This window comes from Thermobia domestica, chromosome 13 (assembly GCF_964235325.1).
Source record: "Thermobia domestica chromosome 13, izTheDome1.hap1.1, whole genome shotgun sequence".
Taxonomy (NCBI): Eukaryota; Metazoa; Arthropoda; class Insecta; order Zygentoma; family Lepismatidae; genus Thermobia; species Thermobia domestica.
Genome location: NC_137466.1, coordinates 11,722,546 through 11,747,217, shown reverse-complemented (window position 1 = coordinate 11,747,217; position 24,672 = coordinate 11,722,546). Strand labels below are relative to the sequence as shown.

Below are 24,672 nucleotides of genomic sequence, written 5' to 3'. Positions count from 1 at the left end.
CATTGTTTTCATCCTTCATCTTTCCTAATACTTTTTTGTTTACTAATGGTATTCCATATTGATTATCCTTTCCATATTCACTTGTATCAAATAAATCAACCATTTCTTTTAAGTCTTTGTAGAAGTCATCTGTATTAATTTCATATATAAAACTATCAGTATCCATATAACATAACCCTATATCAATATCATATTTAGGTTTCATAATGTTGTAATGGAAGTCATACATTAATAGTTTTGACAAATCTAGCACACTCATACCAACATATATAGGTTTGTTGAAGGTCAATTTTTCTTTTCTCATATGTATCGCACACAAATCTTCAGCAAATATTGTTCTATAATCGAAGTTCGGTTTCGCTATTAACTTTTCCACCCTCATTGGATCACATTCTAAAGTAACAGATGGCCTCTTTCTAATGTTTTCCATTGTTTTACCAAATAGGCTATTGTTCATTAACTTGTAAAAATCTTTCTCGAAATCATTCTTAGCTTTTGTTCTCATATTTGTATTTAGATCAATATATTCCTTTAACCAGTTTGATTGCTTGAACTCTAATACTCTATGAATTTTCTTTAATATCATCCCAAGTGACATATACAATTTTAAGTTTATGTAGTGAATAACATATCTTTCTTTATTGTAAAGCGTTGTTAATAATTTTGAATGTTTCGATCCTGGTGGACACATATTTTCTGGAGCTAATGGTAGATCTGTATGTTTATCATGTAAGTATTCTGGATATTCTAAATCAACTTCTAATATGTAACCAGTTTCTGAATCATCTGGAATATTCATTATATTTATGTAAGGTTGAACCCATTTAAAGTCTTTGTAAGGCATGTACTGACTCATAGCCCATCCATATAAATTATTTGCATCTAGATAAGCTAAATACTTTGAAGGTTCGTCTTTGTTATAATTTTTCATATACTTATTATTTGCTTTTACATATCTCTTACTACATTGTGAAATCCCACCTCTTATACCTTTTTCTATCATTAATATTTTTTCATAGTCAGTTAACATTTCTAGTTTGATCTTAGTCATCTTTAACATTGAATCCCACGATAAACCAGGAGCAGTGAAATACCAAGCAGGATCTAAACCATATGCTTTTAAACACATCTCTAAAACTTTCAAATACATCAGCTAATATTAATACATCTGTCTTGTTATAAAGTTCTGTATATCCACCTAGATTTTTAATATTGAATGACTTCCAAACATTTTCCGCATGCTCATAATCTTCATCACTGATGTGGGTTTTAGTAAGTTTATTAAAGAACATTTCTTTCGAAGGTACTTTTGTTTCTTCTAATCTTTCAATTGAGTCAATATAATCATATGGGTACACACCTTTTTTAATTACTAAATCTAATAAATCATTAGGGAAATACTTTCACGTTTCTCTATATTGTTCTTTTGTAAGGTTATTTGCTAGTTCTGCTAAACTCTTTGACATAAACCTAAATGAATCTAGAAATCGTAAATTAATTCCATTCTTTTTATCAACCTTCACATATTTTGAGTATGTTATATATTTTTCCTCATTATTTGCAATTAGTTTTATTTCATTCTTATCATAAGCAAGTTCTTTAACAAACAGGTGAGTATCATAACCACTTAAAATGTGAATAAATACTGGAATAAAATTAGGATTTCGATAGCTTAAGTTACAATAACTGTGGGCTGCACCTCTAAACTTCCCAGTTAAATGATCATGATCTCTTACTTTTGCTTTATTTTTATTTATATCCTTTAAACATTTTCCTAATTCATGTTTCCATTCTTCTAACTTTTCAATCATGCTATCATTATCTTTAGCGAATTGTATTTTCTTATTTAACATATTTATTTGTTTTTCAATTGCTGGTGGTAAATCATTCAAGTTTCTCTCACATATATGACAACTATTGGAATTATTATATATCTCGTTCTCATCTTTAGTTAGGTTATTCATTTCAACTTTTTTGTTATATATTTTCTTTATTTCTATTGCTTCTTGTTTTAACTTCTCCACAAACACCTTTGCAGCATCTAAACCAATATAACTAACAGGACTTTTATACACACCATTTGAGTATTTAATATAATAACAGAAACTCATTGGTAAATGCTTTTGATACTTCACAGTTTTAGAACAATTATGGTCTACTTCCATTTTACATAGCAAACATTCAAAATCGGCATATATCGTAAATGGTACTCTAAATGATCTATTATAATTTTGGAACTGTATTTGATTGTCATATGGTTTTGGAAGTTCTATTCTAACAGATTCATGCTCCTTACAATATAGCTCATGTTCTTGTAATTGCATCTCATTTCTAAAACGTCTTGTTAAACACCTATCACAGAAGTATAATTTTTCAGTATGTTTTGTTACTTGACTTCTTATTAATCTCGATAAATCCTTTATCCAACAAAAATGACTATTATTTTCATCTTTTACATATAATAAATTAACGTGTTTGTCCTGCTTATTTTTTGTAATTTGAAGTGGGTATATATTATATTCATCATCATAACTATACACGTTAATGGATATGCTACTTCTCTTTTCAAACTTTACTATATCTTTTAATTGTACAGGAAATTCAATACCATTAAAATATTTATTTTGTAATTCATCCACAATTTCTGTATAGTGTGAAGGTCGTTGAGGATCTTTTTCTGCTGGTTTTAAATAACTTGCAATAGAATATAAGAAACATTTATTATCTTTATTTTGAACATTAACTACTGCTTTCTTATCTTTAATTGGTTTAGGAAGGTCAATGTAGGAAGAAGCTCGTAATGGTACATATTTATTTAGTCTGATTTCTAAATGTTTAATTTGATGTAATGTCCATCCTGATCCCCTACCTTGAAATTCCTCCATCTCTCTACATAGTTTTTGTTTAGCATGGGTTATATATTCATCTAAGTCAGTTGATTGTAATATTCTTTCATTCATAGTTTTAAAATTGCGTTCTTGTACTTCTTTATCTTTAATATAATCACAAATGAATACAAGGTTGACTTTTAATGGGTGGTGCTTTAATTCTTCCTTGATTTTGTTAATAACTACTTTCCCACTTATATTTAAAAACTTCACTGGATCTTTATATCCTCCTATGTTTTCAATTGTGATAGTTTGTAATCGTTTCTGTATTGCTGTTTCCTTTGTTTCTACTTTAATTGGTATTCGTTGTGGTTTCGATTCTTCAAAAACATCTTGTTTAAATGGAAATATGTTTCTAATTTGTGATCTGTTTTGTTCATCCTCATATTTTTTAATACGGTCAATAAGTTCAGCCTTTTTTAATTTGGAATAACCTTTTATTCCTTTCCTTTTACAATGGTTATTTAATTCATCAACTTTCATTGTGTATATAACTTTCAATTCATCTGGTTCATTTTGATATTGTTCGATTTTTTTGATTAATTCACTCTTATTTAAAGAACTATACTTACGGATTTTCTTGACTTTACATATTAGTTTTAGTTTTGTAATTGACATCTCCTTCATCTCCTCACCAGTAAAATTAACATTATTTATACTCATCTTATATGAAAAAATACTGTATCGTTTATTTATATATTTACCAAATCTTTAAGTTCATTTTCATAATATTTTTTCATGTTATATATATACCAACATTAGCATACTTATTTTTCCTAACACACCTGCTAATACTTGTACACTCCTGCCATTGTCTACATATATTAGTGTGTTGTGTTAGTATAGGGCTTTTGTGGGATCACCCCATCAAAGTCATTATTAATATGATAAAAACTAAATCATTTTCATAAACTCACTCATCATCATAATTATCATTTACCTTCTTATCCTATTTACCTTTAATCAAATAACTATAAAAGATAACATTTATAATATTATATTACCTTTATTTATTTAATTTTTATGCAATTATTAAACCCTAACCATTTAATAAACAATTTATACCTTTAATGAAATAACATTTATAATATTATATTATTTTTATTTATTTAATTATTATGCAATTATTAAACCCTAACCATTTAATAAAACCTAACCATTTAATAAACAATTTATACCTTTAATGAAATAATCATAAAATATAACATTTATAATATTATATTACTTTTATTTATTTAATTATTAAAACCCTAACCATTTAATAAACAATTTATACCTTTTATGAAATAATCATAAAAGATAACATTTATTATATTATATTACTTTTATTTATTTAATTATTATGTAAATTATTAAAACCCTAACCATTTAATAAACAATTTATACCTCTAATGAAATAATCATAAAATATAACATTTATAATATTATATTACTTTTATTTATTTAATTATTAAAACCCTAACCATTTAATAAACAATTTATACCTTTTATGAAATAATCATAAAATATAACATTTATAATATTACATTACTCTTATCTATCCAACTATTATGTGAATCATCAAACCCTAACCATTTAACAAACACTTTATTACCTTTCTTTCTCAATATTTTTTTCAACCAAATACCCATCCTTATATTTAGTTTTCAATAATTCTGGTTCATAAAATCTTCCTCTAACTTCTTCATTGTTTAAATCTTTAATTTTATATGTTGGTGGATTAGATGGTATAACCTCATTAATAACAAACACTTCTGCTGACCAATTTGGTTTATAACCTTTTTCAAACAAACCTTTAATTTTACTTATACGAACATAACCACCAATCTTATACTTTAACTTAACAGACTTATATTCTTTCTTATATACTTTTTTCAATATCACATGCTCATTTTTCTTATTCACTTCTACGGGTTTCATACCAATTGTTCTATGTACTTTGTTATTATATTCATCAACCAAACCTTGCAATATTTTTAACCACTTATAATTACCTTGAACAGTGAATTTCTTCCACATATTTTGTTTAAGTGTTTTGTTAAATCTTTCAACAACAGAAGCTTTTTTACCACTATATGTTGAGTAATGATTGATATTGTTTTTTCCCATCAAATCTTCAAATTCTTTATTGTAAAACTCTTTCCCTTGATCAGTTTGTAAATTATTAGGTTTTCTTACTTTTAACACTGATTCAAATGCTTCTGTAACATTCTTACCACTCTTATCTTTAACAGGAACAGCAAATGCATATTTTGAAAACACATCTATAGCCGTTAGCAAATACTTATACCCTTTATGTAATTTTGAAACACCTTTTAACACACCACTATAAATTTCCACAAGATCTGCTTGCCATAAATCATCTATACCTTTAACAATAACACTTAACCTAGGATAATTTTTTCTAGATGGTTTATGAATTTCTTCTATAATATCTTCTCTAATACCTTCACCTTCATATAGTCAATCGAGCTTTTTAATGAATTGGGATTTATTAGTATCACATACAACACATATACCTTTCTTAACATATCTTCCATTCTTTGTCTGTTCTATTCTAATGGTATCTTTCTCTGTATCCGTTGATTTCTTACACTTAACACAATACATCCTATTTATTGTATAGAAAATCATTTATGCTCTCTTTCTATATACATAATAACTTGCAATGGTTCCCCTTCTTCCATAGCTGAATTCTTATTTGCTTGAAATGTAATTATATCACCCTTTTTAATGTTTACAGGTAAATTTTCAATCAAAGTATCACCTAAATATATCTCTAAAAAGTATTTATCCAAACTTAATTCCATGTGCATTATTTTCCCATTATTGAGAAATTTCTAACCATTAGAGAGATTAAATATTCTAAAGATTGGTTCCTTAACATTTTTAGCTCTCAATCGACATATTAAGAGTATAGTTTCCTTCTGCATAATCAATTTAGTAGTATCTATCCTAACCTTTTGAAAATCTTCTTTCTTTATATATGTGTCTTGTAATGTTTTTAATACATCTTCAAATTTGTTTCTATCACCTTCCAATTGACTATTAACATTACTATTTATTAAATCTAGCTGTTGTAAGGTTACTACATCATGTTGGTCAATTGCATCACTTACATTAACAAGTCTTGTTTTTGAAATCAACCCATGTTATATTTGATGTAAAAACTTCTTTTACATGATTGAGGTTTGTAGTCCCCCTTTTAGTATTACCAAAGATGTCCATATTTATTATATAACAATTCAAATTATTTAACAGCAAGTAAAACAGTTATACGAGCTCCACCAAAATCAATCAAATCACAATTCTCATCTTTAATTGAAACTTTGAAATTATTAAATTTATTGTGATGTATTGGGAAAAATATCTTTTCATTAGGTTCATATATAATTGGTTCTCTAAACTCTGCATTTGTTCTAAATGTTGCAATTAAGTCTGTTTCGTTGTGTGTTGTGTCATCGTGTTTTAAAATCATACCTTCTGCTAAATCACAGTGAATATTTATAGTATCAAACGGATGAAACTTTGGTGGCTTATCCCCAACATGTTCTATATTATTAGTTAACTTTTTCTCACTAAAACCTAATACAGTATTAATGGTATCTAAGGTTATATCACAAACCTCACTAAATATTTTAACTCTATTTCTTTTCCTGTCTTCTGTAATTTCAAAAGTATCTTTGAATTCATCAGTGTAGAATGGAAGGTTTGATTTAATATATTCTAATTCTTTTAAACTATATTGACCAGGTTGAACTATGGCTTGTCTTGTAACTTCAGGTTCTTCACTGCAAAATGTTAATTTGTTGTTCTTTTCTGTAATGTTTGGTGTTAAGTATGTTATGCAAAATCCTGCAACAGCTACTTCTAAATCGTTTTCAAATGGGTAGTGCAAATACATATTTAATACAGATGAATAACCATTTAAATTAAATACTTTCATTTATTATATAATAAATAACTAATATGGATAATTGGGATATTAAAGTAAGGTTAACAGAAAAAACAGCGAAGAGAAAGAGGAATGGTGAGTTGTTACCTGATGATATAAGATGTTTAATAGTTGGGCCTAGTGAATGTGGTAAAACAACGTTAACGATTGATAATTTTTTGTTAGCACCTAAATGGTTAAAATATGCAAATGTTTATATCTATTCTAAAAGTTTAAATCAACCTAAGTACCAACACTTAATACAACTTTTTCGAGATATAGAACGTAATATTAAAGATACAGTAGCAATAATAAAAGGAAACATTAAGAGATTATTCCATTAGATGAATGTGAGGACTATTCTGTGGTAGTATTTGATGATTTCATATTAGAAGAACAAAACCACGTTAGAGAGTATTTTAGTCGAGGTCGTCATAAGGGTTTGAACTGTTTCTATCTTGGACAAACATATTCTAAAGTGCCAAAACAATTAATTAGGGACAACTTAAACTTTCTTTGTATATTTAGACAGGACAATGTAAATTTAAAACATATATATGATGAATTTGTTGCATCTGATATGTCGTTTGAAAAATTACAATCATTATATAATAAGTGTTGGAGTGAAGAACATGGTTTCTTAACAATAGATATGACTAGGAAGGTGAATAATGGTAAATATAGAAATAAAATTAAAGAATTTCTAAAAGTGTAAACAAAACGTATATGAATGCAGGTGAACGTATATGTTATGTTATGTTATGTTAATGTAATGTTATGTTATGTTATGTTTTTATTTTTTCTTTATATAATAAATGGATGTTAATAAAGCTAAGAAGTATATTAAGTTAAAAGAAGAACTTATTAAAAGATTTAAGGAAATTAAACAAAGTAATCGAAGTAAGTATGAAAAATTTAAAGAACAAGATCAGCCTGTTATTGATGCAATTAAAGATTTAGGGCAAGATATATCAAAAGTAGCAGAAGAAAATAAAAATCTAATTCAAGAGTTAGTTCCAGTTGCGTATAAAAGTGCTAGAGTGGATTCAAGCTTATTAGAAACACCACCTATGTATGATAGTTCTATAAATGAAAGTGATACGCCTATAACAGAAGAAATAAAACACATGAAAAAACAAATTAAATATAAAGTAGAAGGAATAGAATCTTTAGCAACAACTCATTTTGGTAAGATTGCCTCAAGATATTATGCAACTAGACATGATAAAAGTTTTGGAATACAACCATATGATGAGGATGGGAAAATTATACATATGATAGGAAATGCGGAAGTTAAAATTCATGGTGATGATTTAGTTATTAATAATCGACATTATACAGGAACAGAAGGTTTATGGGAATTATTGACAAAACATAATCCAACAAATTATAATGATGATGATCTAGAAAAATATAAACAAATAGTACTTGATTCTAGTGTTGCATTTCATAATAATGATCCGAATACAAGAAAACAAAAATCTAGTAAAGGTAAAAAATATAAAGAAATTATCAAACCTATTTGGGATGAATATATAAAACCAACAACACCTTCAAAAAAGACACCAAAATCTGGAGAAGGAAAAGGTATATAACGAATTATCAAAAGAATACATATGGATGGATGATGTGAGAAAACTGATTGATCGCTTGATTGTTATTGATGGGGAAGAAAAATCTGGAAATGATAACTTTTATAATGAGAAAGTAGGTATTATGGATATGATTAATTCTAAACTTGCACAATTTATACCTAATTATCCAAAAGGTATAGGTTATTTGATAAAGATATTGAATACGTTGCCACCAAAATTTTGGAATAGTGAAAAGTATGGAAAAGGATTAGTAAATGATTTGATTAATAACTTCCATTTGAGTTGCATATTCCAGGTTTTAGATTTTGCGGTCCGGGTACAAAACTTCAAGAAAGATTAGAAAGAGGTGATGAAGGTATTAACAAATTAGATGAGGCTTGTAAAGAACATGATATATACTATAGGGATAATAAAGATACAGAATCAAGACATATTGCAGATAAGGAATTAGAAAATAAAGCTTGGGAAAGAGTTTTTGCTAAAGATGCTAATTTAATAACTGAAAAACTACCTGCTCTTGGAACTGCTTTAGTGATGAATACAAAAGTAAGATTTGGTTTGGGTTTATAAGTAAGATTTAGTTTAGGTTTATAAATATTTTTAGATTTAGGTTTATATGTACTTTTTATGGAAATTTTTTCATAAAAAGCTTTTAATTATATAATAAATATGCAGTTAAAAGGTTTTACATTTACGATTCCTAATCAGGAACTTAAACAATTAAATATAGTTTACATTTTAACTAACAAACAACTCAAACAAAAGGAAGCAAAACTAAGTAAAGGACAATGTATGTCTCTATCTCTTTCTATACCACAACTTAAGAAAATAAACAAAGAAATGAAGGCAAATGATAATAAAGTTCATTATGGTGGTTTTATATTTACTATTCCAACGATTTTAGCTTTAATAGGTGCTCTAGGTTCTGTTGCTGGAGGTGCGGCTGCTATTGCTAAGACTGTAGATGATGCAAAAAAGAATAAAATGGAATTAGAAGAACAAAAGCGACATAACTTAGCAATGGAAGAAAAACAAGGTGGTAAGATTTCAAAAAACGTAAATTCCAAAACAGTAAAGAAAAAGAAAAAATAAACCTTTAAGTAATTTAGACCTAATACAACTTGTTAAAAAACTTAAGATAAGAAACTTTAGAGGTGTATTTATGAGTGATGAATTGCCTAAACATCCAAGGAAGAATGAGTGTGGTATTGTTAATTTTGATACGTCTAAAAATATAGGAACGCATTGGATTTGTTATTGGAAAAAAGGAAATAGAAAGTATGTGTTTGATTCATTTGGAGGTAATCCACCAAAAACACTCGTAAAATATCTTGGTTATAATATAGAGTACAATAGCAGCCGTATACAACATTTTAACGAGGTAATTTGTGGACATTTATGCATTACAGTGTTAAAAATGTTTACAGATGGGTATAGTTTTTCAGAAATTATTAGTCAAGTGAATAGGAATAAGGATATTTGGAGAAGTTATATTTCAGTTTTTATTGGTTTAATTCATAAAACGATTACAAATATTTTTTTATAATAAATATGGATAAGATAGAATCATATGAATTACAATCCTTTAAACCTAATCAAGAAACAATCGAGAATTTAAATAAGCCAAACAGGTCTATTGAATTTGATATTGACGTGGGTGATGGCTTATACATCCTTATTATGCTGATATTTATGTAACTTTTGAAATTAGAGGTAGAGATGCTGATGGAGAATATACTACTGGTCAAAATATTGGACTTATTAATAATTTCTTCCCACATTTGTTTTCTCAAATTCAAGTTAGTAAGCATGGACAGATATTAGATATTATAGATTATCCTGGTTTAACTTCAACAGCTGTAAACACATGTACGATTTCAAAACCAGAGGCAAATCACTATGATGAATGTGGATGGGAAGGAATTACGTGGGCAAGAACAGATGAAGAAATAGTGTTTTTGCTAAGACTTTTGCCAGGATTTTGTTCAGATTTTAAAGATATTATGTGGAAGGGAGGATTGAAATATACATTTAAAAGAAGTGGTTCTGATGATAATGCATTTGCTATTTGGAAAACAAAAAAGCAGGATGGAACATATGAGAATGATCAACCGCATCCAGGTAAAATTAAGATTACAAATATGGAGTTAAGAATGTCTATTGTTAATTATGAACCTAACTATGACACCTTGTTAAGATCTAATATGTTAAAAGAAGGTAAGATTCCTATTTCATTCAACACGTATCAATGTTTGCAGAAATCAGTTAGTGGTAAATATTTAGAATTCGATTTAACCACACAATTTAACTCAAGTGAATTTGATATGCCTAATTTTGTGATCGCCTTTTTCCAAACTGATAGAAATGATAATCAAGAAAGAGATTCAAGCTATTTTGATCATTGTAAAGTTCAGAATATCCATTTTCGTAATTCTAGAAATGAATCTTTCCCATTAGAATCTTTAAACTTAGATTTTGCAAAACATAAGTATTTGAAAGTTTATGAAATGTATACGGTATATAAGCGAGCTACAATTGGAAATACTGAGATGTTTTATTATCCTAAAGAATTTTTAGAAAATAGGCCGATGTTCGTAATTAACACAAGCAAGCATAAATCAGTAACTGTAAGTGATAGAACTAATTTGAAACTGACTGTTAATTTTGAAAGCGATGTACCAGATAAAACAATTTGCTATGTTGTTATGATTGGTAAGAAAAATTTAGAGTATGATGTTGAGAAAGAAAAAATAATTGAGAAGATATAAATCAATTATATGTTTATTAGATTTGTTTAGTTTGTAAGTGTTTTTATGACAATATCATAAAAACTTATTTAATAAAATGACTATTCCAGATAACATTCCACGTGAGAATTTAATTGCGTTAATTGAAGATACTATATTAAATCTTGAGAAGTTATTAATGAAAAACAAAAGGAAGTTTAAGAGAATAAAATGTGTTTATATTACTCTTATTACGTTATCAATTCTATTATCAGCTTCTACAGGGTTCATCAATTTATTTATTCCTGTTACAGTGTATTCAATTATTACAACTGCATTTGCTGCCAGTAAGCCATCAGCAAGGATTGTTCAAACACAGAAGATTACCACGACGACTTCGGCACTATAATAGCTCAAAACGTAATATGACTCCCAGAGTTGTAAACATTCTTAAGTAGAAGATTAATACAGGTCTTCTGTCATCAAATAGCTATGCAAGCTCTATACTGCTACTGTTATTGCCAAAAACGGAAGGTCAAACACCCAATTCACATCCCAGTTTTAAACATCCGTATCTTCGCTGCCATTGGATCAAATTGTTCAAACTTTTCAACTAATGATCTTTGACCTTGACCAAATCGATTTCGGTGGTCAATATACACGGTATTATGAGAATTCTTTACAACCAATAACCTTCCTATACACTCGTTTATTTACAGATGTTTTATTTACATTTTGAGTTTTCTTAGCTTTTAAAGTTAAGAACTTAATCTAACTTAATAAAATTTCATCAAACACCACGTTTTGATTCCTTCTGTTAATTTAAATCACGACACCACGTCCATATGAACTACATAAGGCACAGTCAACTCCATAAATACACCATATGTTCCTAATGGGCTTAAGGAAGCAATCAACAAAATTAAGAATAATTAAGTTAAATCTTGATTAAATAATCTGAAATTTGGTTATTAGACGCACTGAGTATTCACAGTTCTCCATATACATTCAGCTAGGTCACAAAATCACAACAAACATTATTAATTTGAATACTTCGTTTTCATGGAAACAAGAACTATTCTCTTCTGGAGTGATTCCTTAGGTTTTAACATAGTGGATATTTGAACAAGTTTCGAGTTCGATTACTTGTATCTGGAACTATGAACTAAAAGCGCGTTAAATTGAATGCTGTTTAATTCTATCACAATAAATTTTCTCTCAAAATTTATGACTTAATGATCGAGTAATTTTCGAAAGAAAATTATACTTAGAAACATTTTTACTCACTCCTATGTCTTCTGGTACAGGCACTTACATAAAATATGTAAAATATACAAATGTCTTACATTAATAATTTTCACAGTAGAAGTATTCTACGATATCACCATGTCTGAATTGCAGCTTACTGGTATTTAATATCCAAACATATTTTAATACGTAAGTTATTAAAGACAATGGACCTTATGCACATCCTCTCTCTCTCTCTCTCTCTCTCTCTCTCTCTGTCCCATAAGCTAGACATTCTGTTGAGTTTTTATTATTATTACTACTATTTTAAATCTTTTTTCTAAAGAACTTTCTTTTTCAACAGTGCCAGAGAGTTTCATCCCGGTGAAAACCATACTTTCCTTGGTACAAGCAACATGAGGAAGGGAAACATAGTCTCCATCTTATTGAACTGGACATTCGTTTCAGAAAGTCCCTTACCAACCAGAAGAAGTTGCTCTGGCTGTGTTAATTATCTTCACGTAAGAAAAATATACATTGCAATGATCAGCGAACCGAGTGGAGCGTAAGTTACTTTAGAAACATATTGCCCTAATAAGAATAAAATTAAAATGTTTTGTCTAAAGGTAAAATAACAAGCAGAAAATTAAATTACGTTGCTAGAGCAGAATGGATGAAATTCTAAAAAATGTTTTGATTCTATAGATGTTGAAAGAAAACTCATGTAAAGTGATCGTCTTACGTGATTGCTGTCAGCTTAAACAAAAAAAGAAAACTGTACATTATTGCTCGCTCAGGACTAGAAACACGCTTGTAGGCTAAGAAGTGGCCAGAGAGGATCTGGCACCCCTGAAGCTTCGAATTGTTTGTTTAGATAAAAACAAGTGTTAAGAATGTAAGGGTAGGGACATGCCAAAGAAACCTCGCGTTCGAGGTCGAGGTTTAAGTCGCGATCGCACCCTCGATACTGGCACAAATACATGGATTCAAATGGGTTAAGCGCATGCCGAAGATGTCGACCGCGAGGGTGAATTAGTGGTCACGATGATGAGCAACTGAGTTTGTTTTTAAATCTATGTTCAGCGGAAGCATCGCTGCGGCTCGTGTTCTCATTGGTTCTTCCTGAAGCGCTGCATGGATAAAGTCTTCATTTGTTTAGAATTTCGTCTGCAGAGGATTGTGTGTGTCTATGCTCGAGAAGTTTTCGTGCACTAATATATTTGATTATGAAAGACATATTAATAGAACTAATGAGGAATGTTCCAGCAATAAAGCAATGTTTAAAAGCAATGCTTAAAAACTCCAACCCCCCCCCCCAAATTCCGAGATTAATAAAAAGGGTTTCTTCTAAATTCGTTATTGATATAAGGTAAAGAAATACCTGTAAAGTAAGGCACGTATCCATAGGGAGGAAACGTCGAATAATGGAATTACAGTGAGAAATCTTCCATTACTGCAGTTAATACCACCTCCACCTCGACACCTCAAGTCATACCTGATTTATTTATTAAATTTTACTGGAAAAAGACTTCTCGCCTGAGTGCTGAAGGAGGGCATTTTTTCACAAAAAATTGAATAAAAGGTAAAAGGCTTTGATTTAGTATTGATAGAGATGAATAAGAGATGAGACTCAAATATTTTTGCAAAACAAGAGACGAGACTTTGGCATTTCTTATATCTCGTCTCGCGTCCATCCCAATTTATAAACTGTTTGGTCCTTTCAATTTCAAAATGTGGTTTCGCAGTGATTTTTATGCACTGACGGAATAAGTTCACATGTGTCACAGCAATGTTTCTCCTTAAACTGACAACTTAACAGCGACGGTGCGACCCTCTCGCTATGTGCGCCCTTCATCCATCCCGATCTAGACATCGAGGTAGTGACGGCGACTTAAACCTCTACCTTGATCGCGAGGTATTTTATGCATGAATTTACCCTAAGGTAAATTCAAGTTAGCATTCCTAAACAGTATCTCGGCCTCTTGTCCTATTGCTAGACAGTAGAAACCAGCGTTGTATTGAATTCAGACCCTAGTTTCCTTACATATTCCATCGCTTCTTTCATCATTTACTTGACTTCGTCTCCCTTAGCCTAAAGAGCATAATCATTGGACGTTAGTCTGAAGTATTTTTATCTTTTCACTATCTTTTCATTGCACTGCATAATCTCCGAACACGTCCAGCAAACAGTCTGGAGTACCCACAATGTCAGGACGCAATGCACTGTTGAACAGTCTTTCGAAACAGGGCTCCAATCGCTGGAAAAGCGATAGCAAAACGAACATAGTTACGGACAGCGACTATTTTAGTGAACTAGGTAATCACAAGTTTTCATTTTCTTACTCTTTAGAAACGTCGCACTTGGGACGGAGAGTTCATTTGCAGTCAATTTATACATGTAAAATATTTTTCCAAAGTAGGAGTTTAGAAGTAATAAGTAGGTGCATTTGTTTTCGATCATTAAGAGATGTCATAGGTTATATAGTTGCTATTCACTAGAGCAATAGTTCGTGTCGGAACTATTCCTGGAAAGACGAGGGCTTGGCATGGGTGACTTTGGTGACTTTTTGTTTCTCAGGTGACGGTGACCTGGGCCTCTGTTCGAGCAAACAAAATCTGTAAAACAGAAGAACCCGAAATTATATGAACTCCATTGCATTACTCTTCAATTTTATTGTGGATTAATAATGTTCATTATTGGAGCCCGAGTACTCACGTATTTCACACGCAACGTGAGAGTACAGTACTTAATCAAGTTAAGATGTTTTGAACATTCTATATTTATTCTTCTTCCTGCTCTGAAAAATAATGCAGTGGCTAAACACACGTTATAGAGAGAAGTATCAAAATACTGTGTGGGCTCGACGGAATGGTTCACATTTTATACGAGATGTTTTTTTTTTTTTTAGGTATTGGAGGCACGCTCGCTTAAACTTTGACATTCGTGATAAGAAAAAAACAATGTAACCTCTGATTCTCACGGCCTTTTCTACAGTATGCCTTGCACCTTTCTTTTATGGTGTAGGCTACTACTTTTAAATACAAACATAGGGAGAAAGGAAATTATAGGCTTAGAAGAAAGATTTGGTGGCAGGCAAGTAGCCAGGGGGAACAGGTGGGACATGTCACTCACCCGAAATTTTCATAAAGAAGAAGAGGGAAACCACTAAAAAAAAGAAAGAAAATAGGGCAAGATAAATTAAGAAAAAAAAAACACAGATACATTCTAAATATTAAACTTATACATTTAAGGGTCAGTTTTCAGTACCTACCTATGGCCTACTTTGAGTTACTATCTGGCATACCATAAATTATTAAATTAATAAATTATTATTATTATTATTATTATTATTATTATTATTATTATTATTATTATTATTATTATTATTATTATTATTATTATTATTATTATTATTATTATTATTATTATAACAATGTACTTTCAGTAAATATTAACTATTTTATTGCCATCTTCATTAACAAATTTTAGGAATTCAAAGTGTTTTCACTTACAAAAGTTTTTTCTAAAATTATTTTCTTAAAATAAATCACTCAAAATTCATTGCAATATGTTTTGTAATGAATTCTGTCTTTTCTAATAACAACAGTATACGATTAGATAATAATAATACGATGCGAAATTTAAGTCAGATAGTTTATTACAAAGGCGAATAAGTAATGCTGTTTCCTACGTTCAAATCGTGACGTAACTTGCGCCTTAATAATGGGTACTGATTTTCTGCTGAACACTCGGAGCGGCGCCCTCAGAATTCTCACACAGTGAGGAGAAATGTAAATCCCAGCAATTAATAACTGGTAGACAAACGGAGCCGCTATATGGCGCAAACAATACATTGAGATCTTTCTCGAACATGGATATATTGTTGGTGTTGAGGGATATATTTGCTGAAAATGTTAAGTTGGTGGCCCTCATAGTTTTGGCGGTGGCCAAGAATATGTTCTGGTCAGTAAATTAGACACACCCCTAAAAATACAAGAGTAAAATGTTTGTTCGAAGCAGTATAAAATGCGGTTCCCTTAGTTCTTCACTAGTAGTTCAAAACAAGAAGTGAAGTAAATTTTTGTAAGAAGGGCGTACGGCCCCTGTGCCTGTGCATTACCTGCCTATAAAATGAAGGGAATAAATAGTTTCTTTAAACCTGTGTCGAAGAAAATAGCTACAGATGAAATTGAAGAGAGTAGGAAAGAAAGATAAACAGGGGTTGTTGTGAGTGATAAAGTCGTTGTTTGTTAGTGATTCAACGGTAAAATCTGTATCTGTGACTGAAGCCGAAGTGAGAATAGAGAAAACTGTATCTGAGAAATAGTGTGAAGTGTACGCAACGACAAGTGAAAGTGCAGAAGCTGTTGTGAGTGTTAATTTCCCAGACATCGGCGAAGTTTCGGACTATGTCTTTAATTCGAATCTAACAAATCCCTCCCTTCACAGATCAACAAAGAAAAACTGTATTGACTAATGTGCTTGTACCTGATACATCTTTCATTTTCCAGACTCGATGTTATGGAAGAAGGGAATTGCGTTTTCAGAGAGACTGGATGACAAAATGAGAATGGCTAGTATTTTCTCCTATGAAATGGGGAGCCTACTGTAAATACTGTGTTATATTCTCGTCAGAGTATGCAGAAAAAGCCTGCATCAGAAAGTTAGAATGTTGGAAAGTTGAAACACCTTTCGACAATTGGAAAGACACAACTGAAAGATTAAGAGAACAGAAAATTCCCTCAGTTTCCAACATTGGCAACGAAAAATTTGCTAAAGATCATGACATCAAAAATGGAGGCTGTTCTTACGCAACTGAATGAACAAAAAGGAAAGGAAAAAGAACAAAACACAGCGGCTTTGAGAGCTTCAGTGGAAACTGTCAATTTTTGTGGAGAACAAGAGTTGTCTTTAACAGGTGACAAAGACAGTGGTCCCTTATCTCTAGAAAAAAACGCTTCAAAGGATGCGAAATTTCGGGCATTGTTGCGATTTAGAGCACCTTATGACGAAATTTTGCGAAAACATGTACGTAATAAACAGTCCCAAGAATGTAACTTACTTAAGTCCTGAAAGTTAAAATGAGATAATAGAAGGTTGTGGAAACCTCATACAACAAGAAATAGTAAATGGAGTAAATCAAAACAAATATTTCTCCATTTTAGGAGATGAAACATTGGACGTGAGTGGAAAACAACAGTTTCTGTTGTGTTCGTTACACTTATGAAAGCACATTGAGAGAGGATTTCTTGAGTTTTTTAACTATATGATTTGAGTGCCGAAGCCATCAGTAAGACAATTTTGAATAAGTACAAATATGTTAGATTATATCTGGACTATCTTGTTGGACAGGGATATGATGGAGCAGCCAACATGGTAGGGAAAATTAGTGGTGTAAAAGCTAGAATAAAAGCGCAGTTTCCAAAAGCTACCTACGTCCACTGTGCTTCTCACCGGCTGAATTTATTGCTTTCTTATTCTTTATCTGTTCCTGGCGTGAGAAACTGAAAGTAAATATAGAAAAACTTACACCAGAGAGCAAGAAAAAACTACTCGTCAGTATGAGTGAGACAAGATTCATACAACTTCACAGCTCATTGAATGTATTCTGTGACCTGTTTGAACCAATAGTTGTGACCTTGAGAGATTTACCTATGACCCACCGAACTGTGGCACAAACTGCGTCGACACTTTTGGCTTTCATAGAGAAAGGTTATTTTTGGTGTCAATGAAAACGTGTGAGTCTGATTTTTAGTTTTACTCTATCATTGTCGGCCTATCTTCAAAATCCGAACCATGATTTGGCAACTGTTGTTCAATATGCTGAACTAGTAACAAAAAAGCTGGAAAGAGTGCGAGAAACTGCTGACTCACAGTTCAGTGATATTTCCAAATCTTGTTCCAAATTAGCAAAGGAAACATTGTAAAGTGAAATCTAGGTCTCTCGGGTGATTGGCGAACAAATGAGGAGGTCAAATCCACCAAGTTGTTCTCCAGAAGAGTATTTTAGAAGATCAATACTTTTACCATGTTTCGATGATTTAATCTCTGGACTCAAAGTAAGATTTTCTGATAACAAACATATGTTATCTTCTCTAGAGATTCTCCTTCGAAAAAATACTGGTGAAAGAAAGCTGCAAGACTTTTCAAATATTGAATTCTATTGGGTAACTTTTGTTTCTGAACCTACCATCAAAGCAGAGTACAGACTATGGTGTAAAAATGGCGATCAGAACCAAGCAAACCTCTCGACATAGTGGATGTATTAGATGCATGTGATCCAGCCTACTTTCCGTCAATCAGCAAGCTACTCCGAATTTTCGCTGCTTGTCTGTTTCGACAGCATCAGTAGAAAGATCCTTTTTTCATTGAAAAGAACCACACCATATCTCTGAAACAAGATGGGTGGTGAACAGTTTACAGGACTTGCATTGTTATCCATTCATTCCCAGTTATCGCCTGATGTTGAAAAGGTGATTGATGTGATGGCTAGCAGTGGAGAGAGGAAAATACTTCTTTAACTCTACTACTATCTTAATTTTTTGAGTAACACTAAATATCAGGGGAATACCTGAGACTTCAAGTGCATTTAAATACTTTTTTTTCATTTTTACAGTATTATATTCTTGTAACAAATGCAATGTCTCATACACATTAGATTCTAATTGGTAAATGTATGATTTACACGTAGAAAATGCACTGTTTTTAATGCACAATAAATCTCTTTGTGCAGTTAATTCAAGAATTAATTCTTAATATATATCGATATATATATATATATATATATATATATATATATATATATATATATATATATATATATATATATATATATATATATAACTCTTTTTAACTTTAAATTTCTGGCAACGTGCTTGGGTGGTGGCAATCATTATAATTCTATTATATTAGCAGGGTCGAGATTGTCCGTGTGTACGACGAAGTTGCGTAGTCTCAGAAAAGGGTGTCTATTTTCTGAAAGGATTGAACCCAACCAACTTCCAAAAGAATTTACATTCTTCTCAAAATATACCATTTCCCCTCTCCAAATTCACTTTCTCCTTCAATATTTATCATTGTTCTCCCATCTATAACTTTCTCATCAAATGGACAATTTTACAGTTTTATTATTCTATTTTCAGTGAAAAATTGTCCCGCCCCAAATATTCTCATTGGCGTAACTTCCACCCTAAAGCTTGATTGTAGACACCCTTGTTTTTGGGTCACAGGTCATAGAGGCCATGACCCCTTCCATTACTGTTTGTTGATAATGAATGAGTAGAGATGTAAAACTAATACAACATGTAGAGCCATCAGCAATGACCTTCTCCCGTACATTAATGAGTCTTCTGGTGCTTTTTAGTCAGCTTCTGTAAAAAAACATAAATAAAACAAAAAATTAAAAATAAAAGATAATGACTAAAAGATAATTTCGGTCGATAGTTGAGTGAATTGCTCTATATCTTGTAAATTTAAATAAAGTTATAGTTGAATTATGTCTTGTTTGAAGCTCGACGAATTTCATAGTAATTACATTTCTATGTTTCTAATTAACGTTATCTTTTGACGTATTCTCTCTAGTTTCAGTCAGGGTAGAAATCACATTTTAGCTAGAGGAATATGAACCTTTCGAAGAAAGAAGAAATTTCCTTCTTTTTCGGGATATGGTAAAGTGATCACACAACTCGGTTTTAACGGAATTGTCCATTTTGTTCAAAGAGAGTTTTCCACTATAACGAGAAAAAATTCTGGATCCAAACGTTCCTTCAAATAGAGTTTTATGTTCACTCACAGTTAGGTAGTTTAATTTTCACGTGTACTTAGACTTCAGTGTTGAGTCTTCGTTTCGAAATATTTTAATATTTTGTAAAATACTTTCGTATTTTTCGAACAGACGTTTCCATAGTAAGTTTCGTGTTTCGATATTCGATAACCTGTCGTAAGTCCATAATCGAAGTTCTTACATGGATTCTCAAATTAGTACCACTTTGCTGAATACTCCGTTGTTTTAGTTTCTAAATGTAGTCGCATCAGGTTATGATATTCGGCAGGTTAGCTTTCAGGATTGCTTTGTAAAATTTTAATTGAATGCATCTTTCCTTTATCTATTGTAACAACAAAGCAATTTTTGCCTAATTATTTACATTAAAATTTAACAATAAAATATTGTTAAACCGACGGCCTCATTCAAATTTGTAGCATTCAAAGTTAATTAAAATTAGAAATTAGACAAAAATAAGACCCCACTTTGCATTAAGTCCGCTGGCAAAACTACAAAATATTACATTCCTTGAACAGTGCACAATTTACATTTTACAGATTATTAAAATATAATTATTCACTAATACACGTTATTGTGATAAGCCTCGCAACAGCATCCTCAAACCTTCGCCGAGATTACAAACAAAAGATCTCCTCCAGTTCCTTACCAGAGGGTAGCGTTCCCAAAACTGATGCAACGTTCCCTCTTTGTACTGCCATACTGATGCGTTGCAGTAGAAACGAGGTTGCTCTAGCGTCTCCTGACGATAAACGAATGCGGTGACCAACTTCTTTTATAAAGTTAAGGCCTTCGGGACCCCATGAACCACACGATTCGACAGCTATAGCGACAAAATGATATTTGTCGAGTAAATTGCTATATTTCCTGCGCTTTTCTGTTTCCCGGCGAGCAGCCACGTTGCCAGCTTGTGCTGAGGAAGAATGTATATTTGAAGGGGCGAAGGTGTCGGAACAAGTAAAATCCCATAGAAGTGCTTTTCCTTTCTTCCACGGTATTAGAGTCATACCATCTGGCCTCTTGCCGTCTGCACGACTGCATCCCAACGGTTCACATATAGAAGGAACGCCTGCTGAAATTAGTGCCCTCATGATAATGTCGTTGACGCTGAAGTGGCGTGAATGTCTGCCCGCACTATTGGCACAGGAGAGTCCATGAAGGCCCTTCTTGTCTACGACACTTCTACAGGCAGGACATCTGTGTTGCTCGCAAACATCTGCTCCCAAACGCAGTGCACTGGCAATTCGAAAACTGCCATTGGGAAGATGTAATCCTAAAGAAGGTGACGGGATAGCATGGAGCCAAACGCCTGCTTCTGGAGATGATGTAGCTAGAAATCTGGCCTTATCTTCTGGGTTATCGGATGACTGAAGCAGAGCTGAAAAGTGATGATTTATAAGAGGATCGTCCCAAGAGGATTGTAGTCCTCTCTTATCAAGGTCAGGGGGATCTGATCCCACTATAGATGACCACTTAGCAATGCTATCGTTGACATTCGAATCCGATACTAGGCTAAGATCTTGTTGGAGAATGGTCTCGATCAATGGCTTAGCGCCATAGAATGAAGACAGAAAGGATGAAATAGCCAGATCCATGGCTCGACAATCTTTCCTTTATTGTATTTTCCCAAACATAGCTGAACAACAATAATAGTATTTGATTAAACATTAACATTTGGATTATCTAAGTGAAAGTGATGTTGTTACAGCATAATAAACTAGCTGCAGTTCCAATTACTTGCACGGGTAGAGTACGTTTATAGAATCATCTTTGCAAAGATTAAAATTTGTTATATCCCTTGCATACGCATTTCAATTAAAGTGAAATAATAGAACCCAGATCGATCCAATTTTTCAAAAGTTCTTTTCAAATTGTTGATTCGTTCGTTCGCTTTGGCAATTTTATAAACACAAAATGGGAAATTGAGATATTCATGAAATTTCACTCTTCCCTCTTAAGTGGAATTCCACAAAATCGATGAGAAACTAAATCCACTTGTTTTCTTATGGAGTTTATATACAATCTTCATTCCTCTCGTATCAGGAAATCGTGAGATACTCGAGTTTTGGCATATGTTCTAAATCCTCCTATCCTCTAGGATATACATTTTAATGAAACTAGTGTTAAATCCGCCTCGGGCCAGGTACTTATGTCCCAAATCACAATTGAAAAGATTCAATTGTTTTCTTCAAATTATAAGACAGACAGCATCAATGTTATTTTTATGCATATACTGAGAAAATATTATAAAAATTGCCCATTTCTCCACTAAGAGAGGCAGTTTCAAAAACACTGGGACCTTGTCGACTTACTCTTAATGAGACGTGTATGTATTGACTCTTACGTTTTGAGGTTATTCACATACTGTACCTTTGAACCCTCTCCTTCCTCCTATAGGATGGATTTTAATCAAACAGACATGGTAAAAACAGTTCAAGGCAGACACTAAGATGTTCAAAAATTCAATTCAAACGGTTCATCAGTATTTCCCTGATGATAAAATATGTAATGACAACTTCAATTTTATAATAGTATTGGTATATAGCAGAAGCACCTTCTTCATATATCTAAACATAAGGTTTAATGAATAGTACATTTACCCTTCGTGTATGAATATTCGTGGTATGCTTCGTGCATAATATCAACTAACTTCCGCCAGTGCGAGAGATTGAAGATAATGTAGCGCCGCAAGCTACGTTCGTCCTTCACCCCTTCTCTCTAAAACTTTGGATTTAAAAAAGTATCAAAAAAGTTTTCTTCTTTTCCTTAAGGAGAGTTTATTAACAGCTCTCACAAGGGAACCTATCCAAGGGTAACTATGACTTCGAGTCGAGACTATGGCCGTTGGACACCTTGTTCGAAAAGAACATAACACGAAAAGGAATACATCCTCGATCGCAACCGTTGCGGAGATATAAGCGTGAAAAGTTAGAAATTGAGCTCCACACTATACATTACCAAGTCGGGTAAGGAAACTCAGTGAATACATATCAAATTTGTGTGGGAAGCCCAGCACCTTTTGAATGAAAAATGTGTGTCCCCGGGGCACTCGCAGGGTCCCAGGCGGGGTCCAACTCAAAATTTGCAAATGGAACTGGGGGTGAAGTAGCATATTGTATGAAAGCTATTTTTAAGTAAAAGAAGGCAGAACAAATCTCAACTCTATATGATAACCCTGTTCAAACGGGCAACTGGTCAAAATGTTAATACAAAAAATGAAATGAAATGACACCTTTGAGTTTTACGTCCCACGGTTATGCTGGTTAGGCTAAAGGAGGCGGTGATGACGAGTAATGAATGAAATTGTGCAAAGAAGAAAGTGCGAGGAAACGCAAGAACCCCGAGGAAACCCACGCACACGGTGTTTGTCCACCACGAAGTTCACTTGGAGGCGGCTGAGATCGAATCCAGGACTCCAAGCCCCAGAGGTGAACGCTCTACAACTGAGCAACTGCGGTCCCCAAAATGTCGATCAGAAAATCTATGGCCACACTTCTAAATCCGTTAAGTTGCGACAATAACAATACAGAAAAAAACACGTTTGAAAGTGCAAGGTATTGAAGTAAAGCAAATTGCTGCAGAGTTTCACGCTCGAAAGCACTCTCCGTTATATTTTATTTCTGCACCATTATTCCACTTTTCTCCAACCTCGCTCCTCTCCAAGTTGCCTCACAGTTTCAAGGTCACTCCTTTTCGTCTTTACCATCATGTTTCTGGATCAGAAAATGCCCGATAGAAATTTCACGGTGCAATCTGTGAATTTGGGGTCTCGATGGGCGAAGCATATTTCCTTCATTTGGACCTTCTCACCCTCCACGACGGTTGCGATTGACAATGCATCCTTTCTCTTCTCTGACACGAAATCTAATGGTAATGGTTATTCTATGGTCCATTGATCATTCGAAGTCACACTTATACTTGGATAAGGTCCGTTGTGTGACTCTGAGGGAGACCGTGCACCAATTTGGTTTACTTCAATACCTTGCACTTCTAAACGTGTTTTTCTGTCTTGTTATTGTCACAACTTAACGGATTTAGAAACCGGCCATAAATTTTCTGATGTAGGATGTATTGACATTTTGACAAGTTGCCCGTTTGCACAGGGTTATCGTATAGAGTTGAGATTTGTTCTGCCTTATTTTACTTAAAAATAGCTTTCATACAATATGCTACTTCACCCCCAGGTTCCAGTTGCAAATTTTGATTTGGACCCCACTGGGACCCTGCGAGTGCCCCGGGAACACAAATTTTTCATTCAAAGGATCGAGGATGTATCCCTTTTAGTGTTATGTTCTTTTGGGACAAGGTATCCAACGGCCATAGTCTCGACTCAAAGTCAGAGTTACACTTGGATAGGTTCCCTCGTCAGTGATATTCATGTAAGTGATATTTGCTTTTAATGCCGATGCATAAAGTTTATTTGCAACCGAGATATTTCAAGACTATGTACATTCCTAAGTCTCTTATACTGCTATGAGCCAACTTCAGATTACAACCATTACATCATATTTCCTATATGGC

At 32.3% G+C, this 24,672-nt stretch overlaps 1 protein-coding gene across 1 annotated transcript in view; it reads left to right on the top strand.

The window, feature by feature from the left end:
* LOC145669120 (pancreatic triacylglycerol lipase-like) overlaps nucleotides 1–24,672 on the top strand; it is a 57,190-nt gene that overhangs the window by 18,555 nt on the left and 13,963 nt on the right. The window contains exon 5 of the mRNA XM_081737461.1: nucleotides 12,735–12,935. Coding sequence (XP_081593587.1) covers nucleotides 12,735–12,935 — 201 coding nt within the window. The remainder of the gene's footprint in view (nucleotides 1–12,734; nucleotides 12,936–24,672) is intronic.